Source organism: Macrotis lagotis, chromosome 7 (assembly GCF_037893015.1).
Source record: "Macrotis lagotis isolate mMagLag1 chromosome 7, bilby.v1.9.chrom.fasta, whole genome shotgun sequence".
NCBI lineage: Eukaryota > Metazoa > Chordata > Mammalia > Peramelemorphia > Peramelidae > Macrotis > Macrotis lagotis.
Window position 1 is genome coordinate 66321933 of NC_133664.1, and position 24922 is coordinate 66346854.

The window sequence follows — 24922 nt, forward strand, 5'->3', positions numbered from 1 at the left end:
GGCTTTCCCACATTGCAATTGTGGCATGATAAAGGAGTTGCAGAGTGAAGGATGTCATTAAAGAAAAGCATATGCGAAAAAATAAGCTGGATATGTGGTTTGTGTTGGACATGTCAAGAAAAAGCAAGGCAAGCCACAGGTATGTTGTAGGAAACTCCTCTCAAACCCTAGGACAATGTTATGGAAGACAAGGACAAGAGTCATACTGGATGGGTAAGTATGAATGGATTGCCACATGAATCTCTGAAACAAACTCATACCAGTGTGGACATAGTTTTTTAGGAATATCTTTGATACCTATGTAGAGGATATACTGAGTAGTGGAGAGACTAAATGCAAGGGAAACAATTAGAAGGCTATTATAATAATCCTAACAATAGTCCAGAGTAGAGATGAAGTGGTCCTGAATGAAGATGGCAGTCTATGAATGTAGAGAAGGGAATATATTCAAAAGATGTTATGGGGGTAGAATTGACAAAACAGGGTCACATACCAAGTGTGGGAGGCTGGATTTGAAATCAAGTCTCCTAATGTCAGGCCCAGCCTCTACTCACTGCACTCCCTAGTTAGTTCTACCTCTGTAAATAAAATAGAAAAAGCATATATTCAATTGATAGAATTACTAATATAATTTTCTAGAAAGGAAAGCGCATTCTTTTTAAGATTTGAAGCTTCAGTGGGCCAAGAACTATATAAAAATAACATGTAATTTATATATTCAACTTCAAAATACTGATATTTTTGGAATTCAAAAAAGAACCAAGAGATTAATTGATTGTTCATTGATTGAGAACAAAATAAGTAGCAAAAAGAATAGCAAAAATTGAACCCTGAACAAATGATTCATTTGCTTTTTTTGATAAACATATTAGCATATTTTCAGTTCATCATACAGAAATTCAGTCTTGGAAGTCATCTAAACTTATGCCCCTAATCCTAGCAAAACCAAACACAAAACATCATGGATACATTAGAATCTGGGTTATTTTTAGAAGTTGTAGAGAAGAAACTTCCTCTATCTTCTTACATCTTTTACCTTACTCAATTCTTGTAACTATCATTGCCAGGAAATCTAACCTTCCTCTTTCTGCTTCTTTTCTCTTCTGTCAGATGTTTTAGATTTATACAGAGATAACTTTAAGCATATACTAGAAATAAGCACACAAACTGAAATAAGTTTCAGTCAACATTTATTAAGAACCTTAATAAATAAATAGCTGCCAAATTGGTATTTAGGAGATGCAGTGGATACAACCCTGGACCTGCAGTCAGGAAGACCTGAGTTCAAATCAAATTCAGACATGAGCTGCTTGACCCTGGGCAAGCCACTTAACCCTTTTGTCTCAGTTTCCTCATCTGTAAAATGAATAGGAGAAAGAAATGGCAAATCACTCCATTATTTTTGCCAAGAAAACCCTAAATGGGATCAGGAAGAGTCAGACAGGACAACAATGTTTTGGAGTATTTCTAAAAAGAAGAGGACCAGATGGAGCCTAAATGGCAGAGTAAAGGCAGGGACTCCCCCGAGTTTTCCCCCAAACTACTCCAAATACCTTTAAATGATGATTTACATCCAATTCTACCCTGTCAGAGCCCACAAAAAGACTGAGAAACAATTTCCTAGTTCAGGACAACAGACCTGAGGGAAGGATCTATTGCCCTGGAGTTAGAGGGAATACATAGTGCATCCCTGATGTACTGGAGCAAACTGGCTCCAGTCATCCAGGAAGATACCCAGACTGTGGGCCAGCTGGGTCCCTGGGGATGCCTGGGTCAGGGGTAGAAGTGGTGGTGATCTCCAGACCTCTTAGCCCAGGGCTTGTAAAAGATTATTGGAAGGTCAGCAGGAAAACTCTGCTGCACCAGAGTGAGAGTGGAGCCTCAGCACAGACCTGGGCCCAGGGGATCTGAGCAGACCTGGAGAGCCACCTGGCAGCTGCTTCCATCAGCCCACTGATAGGAGAGGGCTCGAGGGAGATGGCAGAGGTCTCTTTGTTCTCCCTGAGGCAGAACTCTGTGGCTTGGCCCATACTCAGATCCAGGTCACAGTCTGGGGCCCCAGTCTCAGGAAAAAGAGTAAAAGCATCACAGAGTTCATGGCCTGTAGCAGGGCAGGGACCCTCCTCCTGTTTCAGTACAGAAAGGAGTACTTGTGGTCATCCACAGAGTAGAGCACAGGCCAGGGAACAATCATAGCCTCTCATAATACCTTGGAGGAATTAAGAATTTGGAGGTTGGGGGGTGGGAGGGAGTATATTCTTGAAAACAGCTGCAAAAACTTTCAAAAAGCTTGGGAGTGTGTCCTCCACCCTGGAACCAGAGCCCCACCTTAACAAATAGTTAAAATCAAGTCACAGGCTGGGGAAATGAGCAAATAACAAAAGGAAAAAAAAATCTAACCATAGACAATTACTTTTGTCCTATGAGGGATCAAAATACACACTCAGAACATAACAAAGTCAAAGCCTCTTCAACCAAAGACCCCAAGAAAAATATGAATTGACCTCAGATTATGGAAGAGCTCAAAAAAGATTTTGAAAAATCAAGTAAGGGAGATAGAGAAAAATTTGGCAGAGAAATGAGAATGATGCAGGAAAATCATGAAAACTGAATCAGCAGTACTAAAGAAAATAACATCTTAAAAACCAGGTTGAGTCAGATGGAAAAAGCAATCCAAAAGGCCAATGTGGAGAACACCTTAAAAATCAGAATTGATCAAATGGAAAAAGGGGTACAAAAGCTCTCTGAAGAAAACAATTCCTGAAAAGGAGCTAATGGGCACTGATAACTTTATGAAAAATCAAGAAACAATGAAACAAAACCAAAAGAATGAAAACCTAGAAGAAAATGTGAAATATCTCATTGGAAAAACAACTGATCTGGAAAACAAATCCAGGAGGGATAATTTAAAAATTATTGGACTACCTGAAAGCCAGGACCAAAAAAAAAAATTTTCCAGGAAAACTGCCCCAATATTCTAGAAACAAAGGATAAAATAGAAATTGAAAGAATCCATCAATCACCTCCTGAAAGAAATCACAAAATGAAAACTCCCAGGACTATTATAGCTAAATTTCAGAACTCACAAATTATGGAGAAAATATTATAAGCAGCCATAAAGAAGCAATTCAAATATCATGAAGCTACAGTCAAGATTACGTGAGATTTAACAATGTCTATATTAAGGGCTTGTAGGACTTGGAATATGATATTCCAGAAGACAAAAGATCTTGGATTACAACTGAGAATCAATCAGCAAAACTGAACATTCTCTTTCAGGGGAAAAGATAGATATTCAATGAAATAGAGGACTTTCAAACTTTCCTTTGAAACGACCAGTGTGGAACAGAAAGTTTGATCTTCAAATACGAGACTCAAGCAAAGCATAAAAAGAGGTAAATAGACTGATGTTGAGCAAGATGACCAGAACCAGAAGAACATTGTATACCATAACAGCAGCATGGGAGTGATGATTAACCTTAATGGACCTGTTCATTTCATTAATGCAACAATCAGGGACAACTTTTAGGGTATCTGCAATGAAGAATACCATCTGTATCCAAACAAAGAACTGTGGGGTTTAAATAAAGATGAAAGACTTAACTTTAATTTTTAAAAAAGGTATCTTATTAGGTAATTTTGCTATCTCTTATATTTTATTTTTCCTAAAGGATATGATTTCTCTCTCAATGCATTCAATTTTGATTAATATATAGCACAGAAACAATGTAAAGACTATCAGAGAGTCTTCTGGGGGGTGGGTGGGAGGGAAGCAAGATTGGGGGAAAATGATAAAAGTCAAAAAACAACAAAAAATAAAAAGGCAAATTGAAAAGGCAAATCATAAGAGACATGATGAGGTTTCATTGCTTATATTCCTTCATGGGAAGATAAGACTGATAAGTCATAATAACTTTCTCATTTCTTAGGGCAGTTAGAAGGAGAATATAATAGACAAGGCTCAAGTTGGAGTTGAATTTGAGGGTGTAATATATTAAAAAACTGGAGTTAAGTGGGGAGAAAGGAATGTACTGGGAGGAAGGGAAAGGAGAGATGGAATGGGGCAAGTTATTTCACATTAAAGAGGCAAGAAAAAGCTTTTGCATGGAAGAAGGGGAAGGTTTGGGAGAGTGAGAGAGCTTTACTCTCACTGGAAATGACTTAGAGAGAGAATAACATACACACTTAATTGAGTATTAAAAAATTATCTTTCCCTAGAGGAAAATAGGAGAGGAAAGGGATGGGAGAAAGGGGTGGGGTGGGGGTATAGGTGATAGAAGAGAGGGACAATTGTGGAAGGGGTAGTCAGATGTAATACCCTTTTGGAGAGAAACAGGGGTGGGAGAATAGGATGGAGGGAATACAGCAAGCAATAACAACTCTGGGGAAAATATTGAAACAAGTTTCTCTGATAAAGACTTCATTTCTCAAACAGAGAACTGAGTCAAATTTATGAAAAAAGAAGAGCCATTCACCAATTGATAAATGATCAAAAGTTATGAACAGTTTTCAGATGAAGTTATCAATGCAATCTATTTAAATATTTTTTTATAAAAATGTCTCAACTCTATTATAGGAGAAATTCAGGTTGGAATAATTCTAATGTACTATTTTATACCTATTAATAGGATTACTAGTTTAATATGATAGAAGGAGAAAGTCATAAATGTTGGAAAGGATGTAAGGAAATTGAGACATTGATGCACAGTTGGAGGAGCAATTTGGAGGAGCAATTTGGAATTATGCCCCAGGGACTATAAAACCATGCCTACCCTTTGACCTATCAGTGTCACTGCTAGGTCTATATTCCAGAAGAAATGAAATAGGGGAAGAAAAGAATCTATATGTATAAAGATATTTATGGCAGCTCTCTCTTCTGGTAGTAGAGAGCTAGAGATTGAGGGGATGCCCAGTAGTTGGGGAATGACTGAAGAAAATGTGGAATGGGGTTGAGATGAAATACTGTTCCATTATGGGAAATGATGAACAGAATGTTCTAAGTCAAAAATCTATATGAAGGGGTGGCTAGGTGGCACAGTAGAAAGAGCACTGGCCCTGGAGTCAGGGGTACCTGGTTCAAATCCAGCCTGAGACACTAAATAATAACTACCTAACTGTGTGGCCTTGGGCAAGCCACTTAACCCTGTGTGCCTTGAAAAACCTAAAAAACAAAAACAAAAAACCCTATATAAGCAGATGCAATGAGAAATGCACTTTATACAAAGAAGCAGCAGTATTGTAGGATGATCCAGTGTGAAGGATCCATCTCTCCCCAGCAAAGTTGTGACTCAAGAGAATTCTAAAGGACTTGGGATAAGGAACGCTATCCATCCCAGAGACAGAGCTGATGGTGTCTGAATACAGCACATTTTTTTCCACTTTATTTTATTTTTTGAAGTTCCTCTTTTTTTGGGAGTGTTGTTTACCTTTACTATATGGCTATTGTAGGAATGATAAAAAAACTAAATAAAAGAAGAGAAATGCTAAAAGAAAAAAAAAGAATAGGAAAGAGAGGGGAGAGATAAAAGAAAATAATTAGTGTCTTGGCAGCATAGCAGTGAGTCCTTAGCTACCAGCTCCTTTTGAAGAATTATTGCTAGTGCCTTCTCTCTGTTTTCTCTCTAATTTATCCTGTATCTATAGCTTCCTCATACTAGGTATTTTCACTTGCTTTTTTTTTTTTGCTTTTCTTATAGTCTTGGGCAGGGACTGGTAGGTGCTTGATACATCTGTGACCCTGGCCAGCCTGGAAGTCAGTATGTGTCACCTCTTGGGTCTTACCTCATGTGTATGGTGAGGAGGCTTCTTAGCCACGCCAAGTCACACTTGATGGGGATTCCTCAGTAGCTCATGGGTCAGTCCTCGGGTCGCCCCCCCTGAAGGGACGGACCGGGCCCGCTAGGGGGAGCCTCGGAGCGGATTCGATGCCGGAAGTGGAGCAGAAGTCGCGAACTACATTTCCCAGAAGCCAGTGCGGCGGGGGGCGGGGCCGGGACCAAGGCCAGGGACATTTCTGGACCCGCCGGGCCTGGCAATGCCAAGGTAAATGCCGGCGCCGCCGGGGACCGGGGGAGGAGCCCCTCACCCGTCTACGCCCCCTCCCGCATCCCAAACTGTCCCCTGGAGACTAGACCTGAGATTCGTAGAGATCTCGGGGGGTCTGGGGTAGCTCCTCCCCCCCCACGTTTAGGGCCCCCCAGAACGCGTCCCGGGGGCTGGGAGGACGCCCCCCGGGCTCCAAGGGGGCTTTTGGAGAAGGCAGCAGAATAGCGGGTTGGGGGGCCGCCCCTGGCCGGGGGGAAGGGGAGGGGAGGGGGCAGGGGCGCAGCTGTGGCCCTCGGGGTGGCCCCTGGGGGAGGGGCGCATCTCTCCCTCCCTCTGCCCCGCCCCGCCCCTCCCCCTCCCGGGAGGGCGGGGACTTTGGGGGTCTCTGGCCGCTTCACCTAACACTTTCCGCCCCCCCCCCCCCCGCAGCCTGCACTCCGGCCCCCACCCCACATTCTATTAAATGGGGAGGGGGCGGCCGGCGATTGTCCCGGGCTCCGGGGGGCGGTAAAGGCCGGGGTCGAGCCCTCCCAGAGGAGACCCCGAAGCGGACCCTTCCTGGGCGCCCCCCTCGGGTGGCTCGGGGGTCCCGACCCCCGGGGCAGCGCGGGGCGGGGCAGCCCCGGCCCGGCCCGGCCCAGCCCGGCCGGGCCCCGCAGGGGGTGGGCCAGCCCGGGGAGGGCCCCGCAGGGGGGTGGGCCAGCCCGGCCGGGCCCCGCAGGGGGTGGGCCAGCCCGGGGAGGGCCGCCGCGTCCCCTCCCCCGCGGGAGGGCTGATCCGCGGCTGCGCTCGCTGTCCTCAGTCCCATGCAGGCTCCCGGGGAGGCCGCGGCCGCCGCGTGATCGCCGCCCAGCCCGCGGGGCGCCGGGCCCGGAGATGGCGGACACCCCGTCGGTGCACGAGACCCGGTTCCAGGCGGCCGTCAAGGTGATCCAGAGCCTGCCCAAAAATGGTAGGTGCCCCCCGGCCGGGCCCCCCGGGCCCCGAAACCCCGCCCCGCCCCGTCAGCTTAGAGCCCCCCCCCCCGGAGCGCCTTGAACTTCTGGGGAAGTGCCTCTGCTTCAGCGCGGCCCGAGGTCAGAGAGGCGGCGGATGACCTTTGCACTCAAGTCCGGCTCCAAGTTCATCCTTGTTTTCCATTACCCCGGAGAAAGGCTCGGGAGCCTCGGGCAGTACCGCACGTCTATGGATTCATGCACGCCAGAGCCGGTTCTCTCATTCGAGCTTAGAAGCTTGAGTTTTATTACCCTTACCGGGTTATCATGATGTTAATTTTCATTTATTTTACATCTGCACCAGCATCATAAAAAAACGACAGCGACAAGCGCTTTCCAAAGTCATCTTTCAAATTCTGGTTCTTTGTTTCAACAAAAAGTGAAAGGGACCAAACACGAGCCCATGCATTTCCCTCCATTAGTAACTTAAGTTTTTAGGAGTAACTGTTAAAAACTAAAACAGTAACTTTACTTTTTTTCTCCTCTTCAGTAAGAAGGAAAGTGGGAGGGGAGGGGGGAAGGAAGAATATTAGGGAATTCAGAAAGGAAAATGAGATTATAGGGGAATTCCATGACTTAGGAGTCATTACTTAGAATGCTCTACCAAAAGGCCTTTTTAATGAATGTACCTTTGAGAGTTATCAATTGGTTAGGGCATCATGGAGTAAAGCTATATAGATACAGCTCTGACTTCTCATATTTGACCTCTACAATTAATTTTGGTATGCCTTCAAACTGGCAGTGACAGGATTCTTCTGTCAGAAATAGGTCTACAACCTGTTCTTTAGTCAAAAAAGAGTTCTAAAACCAATCTTTTCCAAGTACATTTGGAGTAAATGACAATAAATAAACTATTCTCCCCCCACCCACCCCTTTTTTTCTTCCTGTCCTTCTAATCGGAAAAGTTACATGTCATAGCTCTAGATAACTTAACTCCCATTGGCCTAGGACTCAGGTACATTCACAGGTAGCAATGACTGGCCACTACACAGAGCAAGTTTGTCTGTTAATTAGTTTTTGCTCTAGAGAGCTCACTTGAATCAAACCATGTGAAGTTTGAGCCAAAAGGTTTTATTTTTATCAGTTTTGTGAACCAAGAGTAAAAAATGAGTATTTAGACTGATTAACTAAACAGCTGTTTCTCCTCTTCTCCTTGAAAGGTTTTGGGCTACTTGAAAATATTGTGTAAAAGCTTGAACAACTTGAGGTTTATTTTCCTTGTTCCTTAATCCTTTATAAGAACCTTTGGTAAACCTGAATCCTCTGTAGAGCTTATATCTAGCATGTCCTTGGCCTTTACAAAGTTAAGTTCTCAGAGGGTAATACTGAGGTGTTATTAGACATACAGGCTTATTATACATAATCTTTTGAATTTTTTTGCTTAACAACTGAGATGTAATGGAAAGAACTCTTTGACATTTTAAGTTAAGATTCTGTTTCCCAAACATGTAACAATATGTAACAGCTCTTTCCCCTCCTTGCTAGATATATTTTAGAGTTACTCCTAAATGCACATTTACTATTCATACAACAGGTATCCCATGCCTGATGTATACAGAACATTGTTGTAGTGTGAGATGCACAGATAAACAGGGAATGCTGCTTGTCCTTTAGTTACTTATCTAGTAGGTGAATCAAATAAGCATAACATAGTAACTAATATAAAAAAGAGCTTGACAGATTCACAAAAGAAAGACTAACAAGACCCATTGAGCATTGACAGACATTTTAGACATTTTATCTTTTAGCTAAATTGGACAAGATGTCTTTTAGATGTTGGTACTGTAGAGTTACTCATTTGGATACTTTTGTAATTGTTTCTTTTACCTCTACCAAGATTAAAATAAAAACTGATGACTTTGTTTTCTAGCAGCATTCCAACCTCAGAAGGGGCAAGTCATTGAACCTCCAGTGACTTTCTCTGTAAAAATGGGGATTATAAGAAGAACACTTACATTCCAGAGCTATTGTAAAAAATCAAATAAGATAATTGCATAGTGTTTAGTACAGTGTGGCACGATAAGCCCCTCTATCAGGTATTATTATGATTATTTTGAAGAGTTGAAAAGATTGGTATCAGATTGACTATAACAGAAAAGGGATGTGGGAAATGTTGGAGGGGATGTGGGAAAATTGAGACACTAATACACTTGTTGGAGTTGTGAACTGATTCAATCATTTTGATCCAGCAAGAATTGATAAGTTAATAATTGTCCTGTGTTTGAAATAACATATCTATAACATACATATATGTTTTATATGTGTGTATACACACATGTACACACACACACACACACAGACTGTGCTCAGGCTACAAAGAACTTTTCTTCCTGCAATTTTGTAAGTTATGTAGTATAAATGTTATCCTGAGTTTACCCAGAAGGTAACTGAGCCTCTGAAAGGTAAAGTTCCTGTCTATGTCCATATTTGTGACAAAAGTCACATCCAGAACTCCTGACCCCAAGTCTTGCACTCTTCCCACTATACTATTCTGCCCCTCACAGGGCCTTTAAAAAAGTCTTTGAACAGTTTTTAAAGTTTAGATTTAAAGGAAAAAAATAATTAAAATGGGGGAAATAGCTATATATGACATTCAGAGGAAAATGACTTCCTGTGCTTCTTGGAGTTCATCATATCCATCATTTCTCACAACACATGAAGATTCCATTACCTTCCTGTTCCACAGTCCATTTGTCCATTCCTCATTCAGTGAGCATCAACTTTGCTTCCTATTCTTTGTTATCAGAAAAAGTACAGTTATAAATAATTTAGCTTGTATGAGTCCTTGCTTTTTGGTATTGACTTTACATATTATTTTAATCCTCAACAAAAAAGAAAAAGAAACAAAGAAACAATCTTGAGATAACAGAAGCTCCATGGTGTAGCAGAATAGACCCTGCCTCATGAGAGCTCAGTTCTGACTGCCACAAGCATTCTGTGTAACCTTGAACAGTTTATTTCTTGAATTTTTAATTCCTCATCATTAAATGAGGAAATCCACCTTGGTGGATCAAAGGCATGGAAGGTTAGTGGAGGAGGGAAAGAACATTTTGTATTATTAGGAAAAAAAACATCTTGAGCCTGATGGCCTAGATTCAAATCCCAGCTTTACTACTTATTCCCTATGGGCAAATTGCTTCTTCTTCTTTTGGGGCCTCAGTTTACCTAAATGAAAATTATAGGAGCTGGACTAGTAGTTGACCACCAAGATGCCTTCCAGCTCCAAATTCTAATCCTGTAAAATGAATTAACAGTGTTAAACACTTCTTTTCCCCTCCAGGATCAAAACACTATGTTTCAAATTGTTTTCCATAGGTTCATTTCAGCCAACAAATGAAATGATGCTAAAGTTCTACAGTTTCTATAAACAAGCCACAGAAGGACCCTGCAATATCTCAAGACCTGGATTCTGGGATCCCATTGGGAGATATAAATGGTAATTATGGAGGTGTGATGACTTGTGACATGTAATTAGAATGGTGAATCATTCATTTAGCTACTGTCCATATAGAAACCAAAACAAGTTTTTCACAAAGTTCTAAGAGGTTGAATTTTAAACAGAATAATTCAGAAAAGAAGATCTTGACAGAGGGAGGGGAAAAAATAAGAGGGAACAGGTAGCTAAATGGATTTTCCTCTATAGAGAGGTAAAAACTTAGAAATACACCAAAAGAAATTTTTCATGCCTTCCAAAGTCTTCATTCTACTTCTGTCAATAAAATGTGTGGTAAAGTAATTTCTGTTTACCAGTTAAAATTACTCACTTTTGTCTTTGATGATAAATGGTGAAGGGGGACTAAAATTAATGTAGGATTATATCTAAAATTTCTCCCCTCTCCTAATCTACTGGAAAATGTACTTCATTGCTTTCCCATAGTCATGGGGCAAAAAAAAGTCACCACCAGTTACTAATTCTCCCACTGTTCCAATGCCAATGTCTGATCACAGACACTTTGGGGACACTTCCAAAAGGCAGGCTGGATAGCAAATAGTGACTTCTCATTGCCATTTCCAGAGTTTGCCATCCACTTCTTGAAAAACTTCACTAAAGTACTGTGTGATTAGTTGAAGAACTGGTTGAAAGAATTGACCTGAAGAAGAAAAGATTTAGCGGAGACAAGAGAGCTGTCTGCAAGTATTTGAAGGTCAAAAGGAAGATGGCTTGGCCATACAGGGCAGAGCTAAGAGGAATGAATAGAAATCTCTCAGAGACTGTAATAAAAGAAAGCCAGAACTGGAATGAGCTGCCAGAAAGGTTGTGGTTTCTTTGTCCCTTTAAGCAAAGTCTCAATGACCACTTGTTTGGTAAAATCAATAGTCAGTAAATATTTATGAAGCACCTACTCTCCTATGTGCCAAGCACTGTACTGGCACATAGGAGAGTAGGTACTTCATAAAAGTTTACTCAATGGAGTGGAACCAGAGAAGATGAGGGTGAATGAGTTTCCATATATACATATATGTATATATATATATATATATATATATATATATATATATATATATATATATATATATATATATATATATATGGAAAAAAGAGAGTCTTTGCCCTCAAGTAGTTTCTGATCTAAGACAGGAAAAAAATGAAAAGCAGGGGTCTTTGGGGGGGGGAGCAGGAGAAGGCCCCCTATACCTAGGCCTAGTAAAAAAGTAAGAGAAGTCCCAAATTAATGGGGCCAGATGAGAAATAAGGTGTTCTGATCTTAGCTCTCTCCTTAAAAGATTTGGAATTCTACCTGAAAGTCACGACCAGGAAAAGAGCCTAAATTTCATTTTTCAAGAAATAATACAACAAAATTGCCCTGAGATCCTAGAAGCAAAGCATAAAATAGAAATTGAGGGAATTCACCAATTACCTCCTCAAAGAGATCCCAAGAGAAAAACTTCCAGGAATATTATAGCCAAATTCCCAAACTCCCAAGTCAAAGAGAAACAATTCAACTACCGTGGCTCTATAGTCAGAATTATATAGGATCTGGCAGCATATACATTAAAGGCTTGTAGGGCTTGGAATATATTATTCTTTAAAGCAAAAAAAAATCTTGATTTACAACCAAAAATCAACTACCCAGCAAAAATGAACATCCACTTTCAGGGGAAAAGATGGATTGTCAATGAAACAGGGGACTTTCAAACTTTCCTACTGGAATAACCAGAGCTGAACAGAAAGTTTGATCTTCAAGTACAGGACTCTGGTGAACCATAGAGACAGTGGAAGAGAGGGACTAACTATGAGGAACTTAACGATATTGAACTGTTTGTATTCCTGCATGGGAAGAAGATATTGTTAACTCATATGAACTTTCTCATTTATAAGAGCTGTTAGAAGGAGCATATTATAGACAAGGCACAGGAAGGAGCTGAATATAATATATAATGTCATAAAAAGATGGAGTCAGTAGGTGATAAAGGAAAGTACTAGGAGAAGAGAAAGGGGAGGAAGAGGGGACTAAAATATTTCACATAAAAGTCAAGAAAAAGCTTGTTCAATGGAGTGGAAAAGGAGAAAGTGGGGGGGGGGGATGAGTGAGCCTTCATTCTCATCAGAAATGGCTCAGAGAAGAAATAACTTATACTCTTAATGAGGTATGGAAATCTATCTTAACCTAGAGAAAAATGAGAGGAAAGGGATGGGATAAGGGAGAAGGAAGGGAATTAGGTGATAGAAGAGAGGGGAGTTCATGGGAGAGGGTTTATCTATGTTGTGATATTTTCAGGAGTCATTTCACACTATTTAGCAAAACAACTTCGATATTCCAAAGTGATCGTCTCTCTCAAACCTGTCTTTATTCCAAAATTCAGGCATATCATATGTGAAATCTTTGGGGTTTGCATAACATTGTAGATACAACTGAATTTGGAACTCTGATCTACTACTTTTTTCTTTTTTGGTTTTTGCAAGGCAAATGGGGTTAAGTGGCTTGCCCAAGGCCACACAGCTAGGTAATTATTAAGTGTCTGAGACCAGATTTGAACCCAGGTACTCGTGACTCCAGGGCTGGTGCTTTATCCACTGTGCCACCTAGCCGCCCCTGGTCTACTACTTTCACTTGGGACTTTGTTACTTGTTTTGAGCCTCTTTCTACATCAGTAAAATGGAAAACAGAATATCTGCTCTTACCTACCTAATAGTTTTTGGGGAAAAAAACCAAAAGAAAATGTATCCAAAATACTTTGTGAAATATAAATATCTTCTTGTGTTGGTATTATCTTCTGTTTAATGTTAGCTTATATCCAAAATGTCTTCTCATTGAAGACTCTACCCAATAACTCATTTAACCTTCCCCAAACGTCCATATCACTGATGTTTCTTCCTGTGTAATAATTTAATTAGCATCTTTTAAAGACTTCTCAGAAAATCTTCTTTATAGTAGTATGGATGAAATATGAAGTAATTATGTATTTGACTTTTTCAATCCACAAGTTTCCATAGCACCCTGTCTTTCTTTGGTATGAACCAGTTTAAGAGGGGTGAGCCCCGCCCCTTCCTTGGATGGCTCTACAAGAGCCTGTTTCAAATTAATTATGCTATGTAGTTTGGCTGCAGGTGAGAAACTGTCAGCTATAAAATCTAAGACATTGGTGTGGGCTTTCTTATTCCCTTATTTTAATTTCTAGGGATGCTTGGAGTTCACTGGGAGATATGACCAAAGAAGACGCTATGATTGCATATGTTGAAGAAATGAAAAAGGTAAGAACAATCATTCTGCATAAAAACAGATAAAATGTGGGTACACTAAATCCTAATGTAATTTTCTTAACTTACAAGATCCAAGTATGGAAATGATAATTTGTCAGATGAATCAGAAAATTGTGAGACCATATTCATTGGACTTTCAATTTTCAGCTGAGTGCAAGTTAGCTGATGAAGAGCACAATGGTGCCTGTTTTTCTCCTCCTAGATAATATTACCTGGAAAAACTCTTAAATTAGAAAAATCTGGTGTTTTGGTAGTTTTTGCTGTCATGGGTTTTTTTTTTCCAGTTTCTAAACTTCTTCACATTGGAGACTGCTTTCATCTACAGGCAGCATGAGATAGTAGTGTGCTGGCCTTGGAGCCAGGAAGACCTGGACTCAGATCTTCCATCTGACTTAGTAGAGACTCAGGAAGTTATCTAAGATAGAAATAGAAGCTGGAAGGAGTTCCCACACCTGAAGATCTAGAGATTATAAGGTCATAAGTTCTATAGCTGGAAGGGACCTTGGAAGCCTTGAATTCCAACCTCTTCATGTTAAAGAGGAGGAGCTGAAGTCCAGTGAGATAAGTTACTAGTCCAGAGTTCAGCAGGTAATAAAGTTCAGAGCCAGCTCTAGAATCTGAGTCCTGCAGTTTTAAGGTCATCATTTTGCCCATTTTGGCATGTCAGCTCTCTTCCTCAGTGAGTCACTACGTGTGGCTCCTGTGCCTTGTATCTGAGCCCCTCTGCCTCCACCTTGAGACTTCTGACTCAAAACACTCCCTTTTCCAATACCAATGGCAAGTTTCTTGATGGTCTTTATGAACCTAAAAATTCAGCAGCCTGTGGCCAATGTGATGATTAGTATTTCTGCACTTGACTGGGCTGATTCTCAGTTGCCAGACATGTAATCTGTCCTTAGGTCTTTCTAGTTAGGAGGAGGGTCTTCCTCCACCAAGGTCATTCATATTGAGTTATAGCTCAGCCTATTAATACTATCATTCTGTCCACCTCCAATAAAGGAGAAGCCTTTATTGGTATTGAAATGGCATTGAAATGCCATTGAGATGCCAGTGAGCTTCTCGTTTAAGGGTAACAACTGGTAATTTTGTCCACATAAAATTAGCTATTAAAATAGAATCTTCCATCATGCATCCGTTGCCTGATGTTAATTTTTTTAACAATAGACTTTTAATGATATATTTTCATTTTTATATCACCCAAATTTCCCTTTTTTTATTCCTTCCCTTATTCTCTCTCAGAAAGTCATCTAGTATAACAAAGAATCCAGTGTTAATTTTTGAGATCCTAGGTGAACACTCCTTACTGGTTTTTTTATGATGAGGTATGTGGGGGGAGGGGGGAACAGGATCCTGTATTTCTTTTCTGATTTAAAGTTAATTTCAGAACTTAAACAGAATTTAAAAAACAATGAGGTTTGATAGGAGAGGGAGGGGAGGAGAAAAGAAGAGAAGAAAGAATTGACCAAGGAAGATGGGGGTTTTAAAAATAATCCAGAGAACAGAGGAAGAGTGGCCTAAGGTGATACTTTATTACTAGTGAAATCTGGGCCTTGGGGGCTGCCTTACAATGTGGCTACAAACATTGAATTTATAAAATAGAATAAATATTTAGTAGTGCCACATGTATTTGGTTAGCATCTTCTCTTATGTTTGATAGATTCAGTTGATTTTTCTTTTACACTTTGACCAGAGTCTCACCCTTGGTTATATTTTTACAACTTCTGCTCTATGGACTTTGTCGCTCACTGCCTTATTTGGGGCAGAAGTTAGTTCTATTAGGTATAATCACACAAAAAAAAGTGAAAATATCTTAAAGATAATTTAAATCCTTTTTTCTCTGAATCTTTTGGTTAGATAGTTATGTTTTTACTTTATTATTCTCCTGCCAAAAAAAATCAAACTCATTTGCATTTTTAGAGAATATTTGGGTGAAACTTTCTTTGGTCCATATATGGGAAATTGTTCATGACTTTCAATTCAGCTTATATTTTTGGAATATATTCACTATGCTTTTGGAAAACTTTGCTTTATTGACAGAATTTAAAGAACTCATCTTAATGATTTGAATTGTTTACATTCTAAATTCAGTTTATTCTCACTTTCCACCTTAGCAGGAAAATTTTTGAAACCAAAACTCTTAGCTTTTCCCCACTTCTAAAGAGGCTACCTTACTCTTTCCACCTCTTCTTGCCTCCATGTTTTTGTTCCTTTAGGGTAAGTGCTATCTCCATTTATTTGACTTCTTCCAAAAACTTTTCCAGAACAAAGTAGTAGTCATCCCATTGAGCTGATCCTTTTTGGCCTTGCTGCCTAAGATCTGAGCCGGAGAACTCCTTGTTGGCAACAACTCTGTTGATCTTTATTCAGTTCTCAAGGCCATCATCATACAAATCTTTTGTCCATATTTTTACTGGGTTTGCAGATATTTTAGGCCATATTTTTGCCACTTTTCCATGCTTGATCATAAACATTATGTTTCATCTTCTTCAACAATAATAGTCTGGTTGATAGCCTCTGGTCATATTGAACTTCATTGGAACTTTGAGGATTGGACACATCAAGAACAATGACTTCACTGATACACTCACTTCTTATTTCTCTGTAGTTTTGACCTCTTATCAGGAGTTGCACTGGAAAGATTTCCCATCATGTTGTCTCTCTGTACAACTATCAAGTCTTATTTCATTCTGTTCCTGAGCCTCCTCATCCTCTTTTTCTACATGGATCTTGTTGATTCCGGCTCTTTTCTCCTATGCTTTTTGGGCCATTTCTTGAAGCTTCTCTTCATGTTTCTCCCTTTCCTTTTGGGCCATCTTTTTCTCCACTTGAACCTGCATCTTCACTGCTTCACTAGCCTTTCTATCATCAATGAAGAGAGTCTCAGCAAGTGTGACAAATCTTCATTAATGTGAACTGACTACAGGCCTCTCCCATCAGCAACTAGATATTTCTCTATTGAAATGGCATAACCCTTGCATTGTTCCAATTTGAAATACAAGGCGGAATTTTCTATTCTGTTCCTTCACAGCCATCTTTTATCTAGAATACATGACAAATTCAGGAGGAGATGGAGGTCCATGAAGAATTTTATTATTAATTTTTAATAGAGACTCCTTGGGATCTCTTTGCATTTCTACACTCAGAATAACTTTTTTGTTCTGTTGCAGAATGAGTAACCTTCTGAGACACAGATTTCTCTAGGGCTATCCATGTCTTCTCTGTAACATCTGTAATGACTTCTTCATCAGATCTTTGCAGGTCTGGATCATCTGCATACATAATTTCTTTGGGAATAGGTCAGTGTACTCACTATAAATTACCTAGTCCTTTGATTGTCTCTATTGAGCAATTGTATCATATTTTATTTCTCATTCTGCATCCTCCTGAATGACCAATGCTTTGGACACTTCCTTTCTTCTTCTATCTAGTGGGCATTGGGTTACGTGTATTTTTGGAAAGGCAACACTATCTCCAAAATCCTCTAACAAATTAAGTATCCTGAAACCTATAAGAGGGAGATCATCTTCATGACAAGACCAGTATGGTCTGCCATCATCATCTCTGTGATCTTGCCCTTTCCCTCAGCCTCAAACTGGTTCTGAGAAAGCCTAGTTGGAGCATATAAAAAGCTGGTCAGTGCTATCTTCTTCCATTGCTTCCAGTGCTTGTGGTGGCTGAGCTAGGAAGAGTTTAATGGCCAAAACAATTTTTTAAGATTTGTAAACCTAATATAAATGATTTTTAAAATTATCTTTTTCTCTGCTTCATTAACTCAAATAATTAAATATTGGCTTTGGACAGATAGTTAGGAATCATGTCCTGCTCAGCTCAGGGCTGTCCTTCATTAAAGAGAAAATTTGAACAGCATTATTTTTATTTGTTGACTTACATGAAAGAGCACTAATTAATGGGAACAATCAATCATTAACAGCTTGCCAACCTCAAATTTGCCAATATTAAAACCAATAATAGCTGTCATTTTAAATATATTTTATTTTGTTTCTCTCTTATAAGGGAAAAGTATTTTTGGAATTAAAGTAATAGACTTATTAATTGCTAACTTAACAGTAGGCTGTCATCCATATAGAAGTCATTTAGAAGTGAAAATAATATTGCTAGTCATAATATTTCTTTTTGTACCAGACGTAGGAGGTCAATTTTATTTTAGGAAAGAGAGCCCTGTTGGTGCAGGGGATGGATGGGGCTTGAGGTGGGCAAGTAGGTGGAGAGGGAAGCCACATTCCAGGCATGACTAAATAAAACATGCTATACCAATTTATTTTCCTTTCTTTTCTGCATAGATTTTTTTCCTTCAAAAATGTACTCATGAAAAAAATCTTGATACACTCGAGGCAATACATGGGCGGGGGGTGTATGTAAGAATCTCCATTTTGTTTGCCTTTTCAACTGATTAACTTTATCCAAAAAGGAACAGAGTCAACATGTGATGAAATGTTAAACAACTGTATAATTCCTGGGTTCCCTGCTGCCCTTTCATACTTAGGATTGGGGCAGGATGGGGAGGTTGGGATGGGACGAGCTCTTACATTGTGCACGTTAACCCAGTCTTATTGCTCATCCATCTTGTAGTCTAGTGCCCTGGATTTTATCACACTAATAACTAGTTAACTCATTAGAGACCACCATGCCTGTCTTCTACTTAACAAGTCAGTTGCTTCATAAAATGGACTTCATAGTAGAAACACTTATGGGTGCTTAATTATTTTAGCCATTGCATTAAGTTCATTTAGGCGAACATGTGCACATATGTCTACTGTACTTAATGAATTTGGATATTTTATGTAAGTGAACTTCATGCCTCAGAAATAAAAAAAAAAGAAATTGGAATATTTGAAACCAGTGTAAATCAAATGAACCCTTTATTTCTGATTTCATAAGACTTGTATTTTGATCACAGATTCTTGAGACCATGCCAATGACGGAGAAAGTTGAAGAATTACTCCATGTAATAGGTCCATTCTATGAAATTGTAGAGGACAAAAAGAGCAGCAGAAGTTCTGATTTAACTTCAGGTTGGAATACAGTATTCTTTGTTATTTAGCAACTGACTATATCATGAGTTGAGATTATTGTATTTTTCAATGGATGTTATATTTTAAAATGATGCTGTTTTTCTAAGCTACATTTAAAAAATTTTCATTCTCTTATTTTTATATATCAGTCCGACTGGAGAAAGTCACTAAATATTTAGAAGGTAGGAATGATGAAATTTATATATATATGTATATAGATATATATGTGTATATATGTGTTCTCTTTTTCATTTTATCTGTCAAAAGAATTTTTGCAACTATTGAACTTGCCACCTGTGAGTTGTCACTTGAAAATACATATGCTGGAGGGATGGCTAGGTGGCATAGTGGATAAAGCACCGGCCTTGGAGTCAGGAGTACCTGGGTTCAAATCCGGTCTCAGACACTTAATAATTACCTAGATGTGTGGCCTTGGGCAAGCCACTTAACCCCATTTGCCTTCCAAAAACCTAAAAAAAAAAAATACTTATGCTGGGTGCAATTTCAAAAAGAGACCCTTTTCTCTTTTGCTGCAGAAAACTCTCTTAAAATCTGTCTTATTGACAAAAGGAACTTGACAGGTATATTATAGAGAAGATTTTTTTTAAAAAATGAATACTACTATGAATAACAATATAAAATTTGCCTTTTCTTTGCATACTTATAATTAAAATGATAGTTATCTTAGCTCTGATGGCCAAATGCTTTTCGTGGTAGTATCTAGAACTGTCATTAGTTGGCTTGCTTCCCTCCAGGCATGTGTGTTTAAGATAGCTGTTATTTACTAGGGTCAATATTATATAGAATGCAAAGAAGAGACTTTTAACTTGTCTAAAAATCTGACAGGTGGCAACTTAATTATTATGTTACTGTGATAAAATTCTTCCTAAATGATTTTTGTTAAGTTAAATCCATATTTTCTTTACTCTTTCAGAAATCATATTGTAGCAATACTGTAGTTGAGGTAATCTTTCCCTCCTTTACTGCTTTTAGACTGTAAGATATTATCAGCAAAATTTAACCAAAGTGAGGTTAATTAAAACTAGCCATTAGTAAAGTCAATGGTTAAAGTGAGCTTTCAATTTTTTGTGATAAAAATGGAAAAGGAAAATATTGGAAAGATAGTTTTTTAATACATCAATTGAAAATGCTTTTGATAGACCAATGAAAATTATGCTATTATATATTGAAAATAATTGGGTTCTTTAATTTTATAGGAAATCTCAAAGATGTGAGATGCAAATATTTTTAAGTGTTCACTTTCAAAGTTAGACTAATACTTTAAGGTAAAAGTTTATTTAAAATTTCAGCAGGAGGCTGGGACTTTTTCTAGCATTGATCTTTAAAAATTGAATTATAATAGCTCTTTTGAAGTTGTTGAATTTAAATACATAATAATTGTTAATATTTCAAATTTCTTTTGTCACTGCTGCCAGATCTCCAAGGGAATGACATTGGAAGTTCTCCCTTCCAATTCAAGCTTTTAACCTTTTTATAAGACAGAGGAGGCATTATTCCTAATAAGTTGTACATGTACTAGATCCCTATTCAGGTTGGAATGAAAGAAATTAGGTTTCAGAGTTATAAGGCCAACTTATAAGTAAAAGTGAAAAATTCATTTTATTTTTAATAAGTGACATACTACATACATATCTGTATTTATCATATTTGTATTGCAGTTATTTGCATTAGAAAAGTATAAAATACAATCCACTGTCCAAAGAAGGAAAGGCCAACTGCAGTGGTCTTGGGAGGCTCCTTGGATGAAGTAAGGTTGTGCCTGAGGGGATCCTTGAAGGATAGATTGGATTTCTAGAGGCAGAGATGGAGTATGATTGCATCAGTCCAATGGGAAGGAGAGGCCACTTTGGCTTCCCAGAGTGATGGGGGCTGGGGAAAAAGGCTCTGATCCTTGACTCTACTTCCTCACTGCAGTCTGACCCCCACATGTCTTCCTAAGGCACAACTGCAAATACTCTCAGAAGCCTAGCACATCTTGTGGCCTCCAGGATGATACCGACTTCAGCCTGGCATTTCCATGAAGCCTCCACAGTATCACTCCACCCTGTCTTTCCAGATGTGTTTTATATTATTTCTCATCACACCTTCTTTGTCCCAGTCAGCTGATCTGTTGTTATGGCCTGAATCTGGCATTCCCACTCCAGTCCCTTTACTCCCACTTCCCCTCATGTGTGGAAGGTAATCTGTGCTCTCTTTGTCCTCATATTACAGAGCTTAGCTCAGGGAGAGCTTCCTACATGAAGCCTTTTCTGATTTCCATGACCTCCTCATCTATTAGTGTTTTGTTCATCCTGAAATTTGTATTGTATTTACCTATCTTTGTATCCATTATATTTTCCTGGTAAAGTGTATGCTCTTTGAAGTAAGAGACTGATTCTTTTTTGTTTGTGTTCCCCAGGGACTGATGTGGCATCCTATAAGTCACTTAATGTTTGAATAATTGAATTGCATTTGGTGACACTAGATTCTGGAAAATCTTGAATGGAATTCCAGGACAAGATGTTTACTAGCTAGTAGTGAAGAATTGTATCTGTGCATAAAGAATTAATCTTCTCTCTGTGAAGAGGTATTAGACGAGACAAACTGGTTTCTCCTAGGAGGAGACTCTGGCATTGGAAAAAAATCAGATGCTTTCAACAGTTTTTTTCATGTTTTGATCAGGGATGCTCTTGATGCTGAATATATGTCTATATATATACATACATGTATATATATATATTTAAAAGAGATAAAAAAGTAAATATATGGGTAAACTATTATTGGTGTCTTTTATTAATTTCAATATTATTTTTATTCTTTCATTTCCTAAAATGTTTCTTTGAACTCCCTTAATATTTCTATTCTTTTGAATTAGTTCCTAATTTGTGTTTCTTTGAATTAACTAAATTGTGTTTCTTAAAAGCAATCCCAGTATTCCTTTAAAATGTTGTCTGTGTGTCTGCATGTCTATCCTTTATCTAGAGGCAGCATCTCTTCCTGACTTCATCTTCACAAATCACATGATTCTAGAAGTGCTGGTAGATCTGTTCCCTTTCACAGCTATTTGTTGTTTAATTTATTAAGTTTTATTAAATTTTAAGAACTTGTGCTAGGAGTTATCAGATCTCTGAACTATAGTAATATCAGAGTTATTCTTTACTTGGCTGGTTTATATACTTTATTAATTCATCAAGATGGTCCACTAATGATTGTATCATGCTGCCTCCTCAGATTACTAAAGACTGAGAACTTATCTTGAATCTATCTTAGCACATTTGCCAGAGCAGTTAGGCAAGCTTGATAATATCTCATAACAAGTTAAGCCAGTCTTACAATGCTTTATAAGAATTCCACTGAAACAGAAAACTCAATTTACGAAACTTAGATTAACCTTTTTAATGTCCACTCTGTTTGAGTCAAAAATCCCACCAATGTCAGAGAAATAAAAAGGACAAATTTAAAAATCATTGCATTTAAGTGTGAGCATATCCTTTTCCCTTACCATCCACTCTCCATTTCTGTACTGCTACATTTTGTAGTGATCAAAATTTTACAAGCTGAACAGTTTTGATTCATGTCCACATATGTATAACAAAACCCAAGGAACACTGAGGTGTTTCAGGAAGTGGAATGACTGATTGGGTAGATAGTACTTTTCATTTGAATTAGATCTAAAGGAATCTTCACTGTTTTAATGAACTCAATCCAAGACTCCCTTCAGAGAGTAAGGTAAGTTAATACTGTGCCATCCTTATGGTACATCAGTACCTAGGAGACCACACATCAAAGTAATAACAGGGGAAATGAAGACATCTTATCCAGGTCTAAGCTAGATACCTATGAACAGTGCCTTTGTTTGTAGTGTGTTGGCATGTGAATTGTGAAACTGGTAATAGCGATTTATCATATTTGTGGCCATTAAGTGCTTACCCCAGCAACAAGCTCTAAGATGGCTAGTGGGAGGAATATTGGGATCTCAGTTGTACAGATTAAAGACCCTGGAGCTCAGGAGCAAACTGAATGGTGTATGATTGGAAAGCTCATTGGTGCTGGAGATAGGACTTGAACCCAGGACTCTTTGATTCCAAGTCTGGCACTCTTTTTATATATCAGGAGTCTGGAGGTTTTCATAGAGATGCCACAAAATCAGAAATGACCACATTTTCTACAAGAGTCTTAAGCTTTTCCTTTGATGATATTCCATTCTACCCCAAAGCCACCAGGATGGGTTTAAATCCTTTTGAGGATTTTGAAGTCTGAGATGTGTGTTTAACAGGTATTAACTGTTTTTCAGGATTCTGTTGAGAAATCATTTAGTCTTGTTCCATAATTTTGGCTTATTCAGAGCTTATGTCAGAGCAGAGTAGGTAGTACAAACTGGATATTCACTAATACTTGCTTTCCAGTGTTTGTTGACAGCTTATAGCTTCCAAAATGACTGAGTTTAGACTCTTTAGTCAGGTTCTGAACTGTGCACTTTCTGTTCACCCATTCTGTATTCCTGATTCTTTCCTCAACTCATGTGTGAGTAAATGTGTTGGAAGAGCTCCATTATCATTGCCCAGTAAAGAAGGAAGAGGGAAGGCAGAATTTGAGAAGACAAATGGGAATCTTTTAAATAGTGATCATTTGTTTGAAGGTTTTCTCCTTGAATTCATATGTACTTCTATGCCAGGAAACAAAATACTTTAAAATAATATATTAAAATAATATAAACCTATACAACACTGTGGAGTAGGCAAAAGTATTGTTCCTTATTTGTTGAGTTTAATATTTATAATTTTCATACAATTTGGAGATCTTGAACTGAATGTTGTTGCTAATATTCAATAAATCTTAGTGTTGAAAGTGATCTTCAGACAGCTAGCTTATTTGTTTTCCACTGGGATGATAAGTAAACCATTCAGGGATAGCACAATTGTACTTTACCAAACTGTTTAATATTGACCTCTTCCTATATCAGCAGGAGCTATTCTCTATTAAATCCATCTATGCACAGTTAAACAGTAAATTGGCTCACCCAGATTTTTTGCTTAAGTTCAGCCTTTCTAGCTTTAGGCTCTGTGTTTCATGTGCTTGTTTTTAGATTAGAAAGCTATCTATATGGGACAGAGATTCAGGAAATGACCTGTATACATTGGTTTGGTTGTTCTTCATTCTCAAAGAGGACCAAACCTACATCACTACATTAGAGTCCTATGATGTGTCCAACTTTGGCTGATCAGTCCAATCTAAGCTTGGAATGCTCTGCCACAGGTCAGGCACAAATAGACCATGGGAACACCTGGGGTGGATACTCTAAATTTGTGCATCTTGCATTTCCTTGAGCAGCTTTAATTCTGCCTTGCTCATAGAGTGCAGCCCTCTCTGTGATGAGGGCATGTCATACTGGCTGGTCTTCCATGTTACACAATCAGTTCCATAAGTTGTTTTTTTTTTTTTTAGATTTTTGCAAGGCAAATGGGGCTAAATGGCTTGCCCAAGGCCACACAGCTAGGTAATTATTAAGTGTCTGAGACTGGATTTGAACCCAGGTACTCCTGACTCCATTATCCACTGTGCCACCTAGCCACCCCGTTCCATAAATTCTTAAGAGAGACCTTGAGAATGTCCTTTTTTCACTTTTCCTGAGTGCTTGCTTTGTGTGAGTTCTCCATAAAATAGTCTTGTTGGCAAGTGTCTATTTGGCATTTGAACAATGTGGCCAGTCCACCAGAGTTTTAATTGTTTGGATGGTAAAAGAGTCTTTAAATACTTGGGCTATGTTCTTCTTGGTGCCTTCTTTGTTACTAAATCTGATCTCTAGATCCCAATTCCTTCAACTGATTTTTTTATACGGCACAGGCCTTTTACCATTCTGGTCCTCTTCTCCTCAATGCTCTCTAGTTTGTCAGAGGTTTTTGGTAAGGTTGCAAACATCTAAAAATTCTTTGGTAGAAAGCTGGATGTGTAGGGCACTGCTTTGGTCCCTTAATGACCTGCAGAAGTGTAAGGGGCTGTTGTGTGTGGGAGTACTGTAAAGTTTCATCACCTGGTGTCCTCTAGCACCAGAGCATTATTTTACTGGTTGAGTGAAGAGTGCCATGGGAGTGGGAGTGGACCAGGGACTGGGGAGGATATTTAAGCACTTGTATTCTCATGAATAA

General features: G+C 38.8%; 1 protein-coding gene and 1 pseudogene across 2 annotated transcripts in view; one reads left to right on the plus strand and one right to left on the minus strand.

Moving 5' to 3' along the window:
- Window positions 1-5996: 5996 nt before the first annotated feature.
- ACBD5 (acyl-CoA binding domain containing 5) overlaps window positions 5997-24922 on the plus strand; it is a 48953-nt gene continuing 30027 nt past the window's right edge. The window contains exons 1-6 of one of the 2 annotated variants that reach the window (XM_074193043.1): window positions 5997-6042; window positions 6848-6997; window positions 10356-10476; window positions 13662-13734; window positions 18662-18776; window positions 18926-18958. In XM_074193043.1, coding sequence (XP_074049144.1) covers window positions 6922-6997; window positions 10356-10476; window positions 13662-13734; window positions 18662-18776; window positions 18926-18958 — 418 coding nt within the window. In that variant the 5' untranslated portion in view covers window positions 5997-6042; window positions 6848-6921. The remainder of the gene's footprint in view (window positions 6043-6847; window positions 6998-10355; window positions 10477-13661; window positions 13735-18661; window positions 18777-18925; window positions 18959-24922) is intronic. The other variant, XM_074193044.1, reaches the window with a different exon arrangement.
- On the minus strand, window positions 15975-17722 carry LOC141493538 (SNW domain-containing protein 1 pseudogene; annotated as a pseudogene).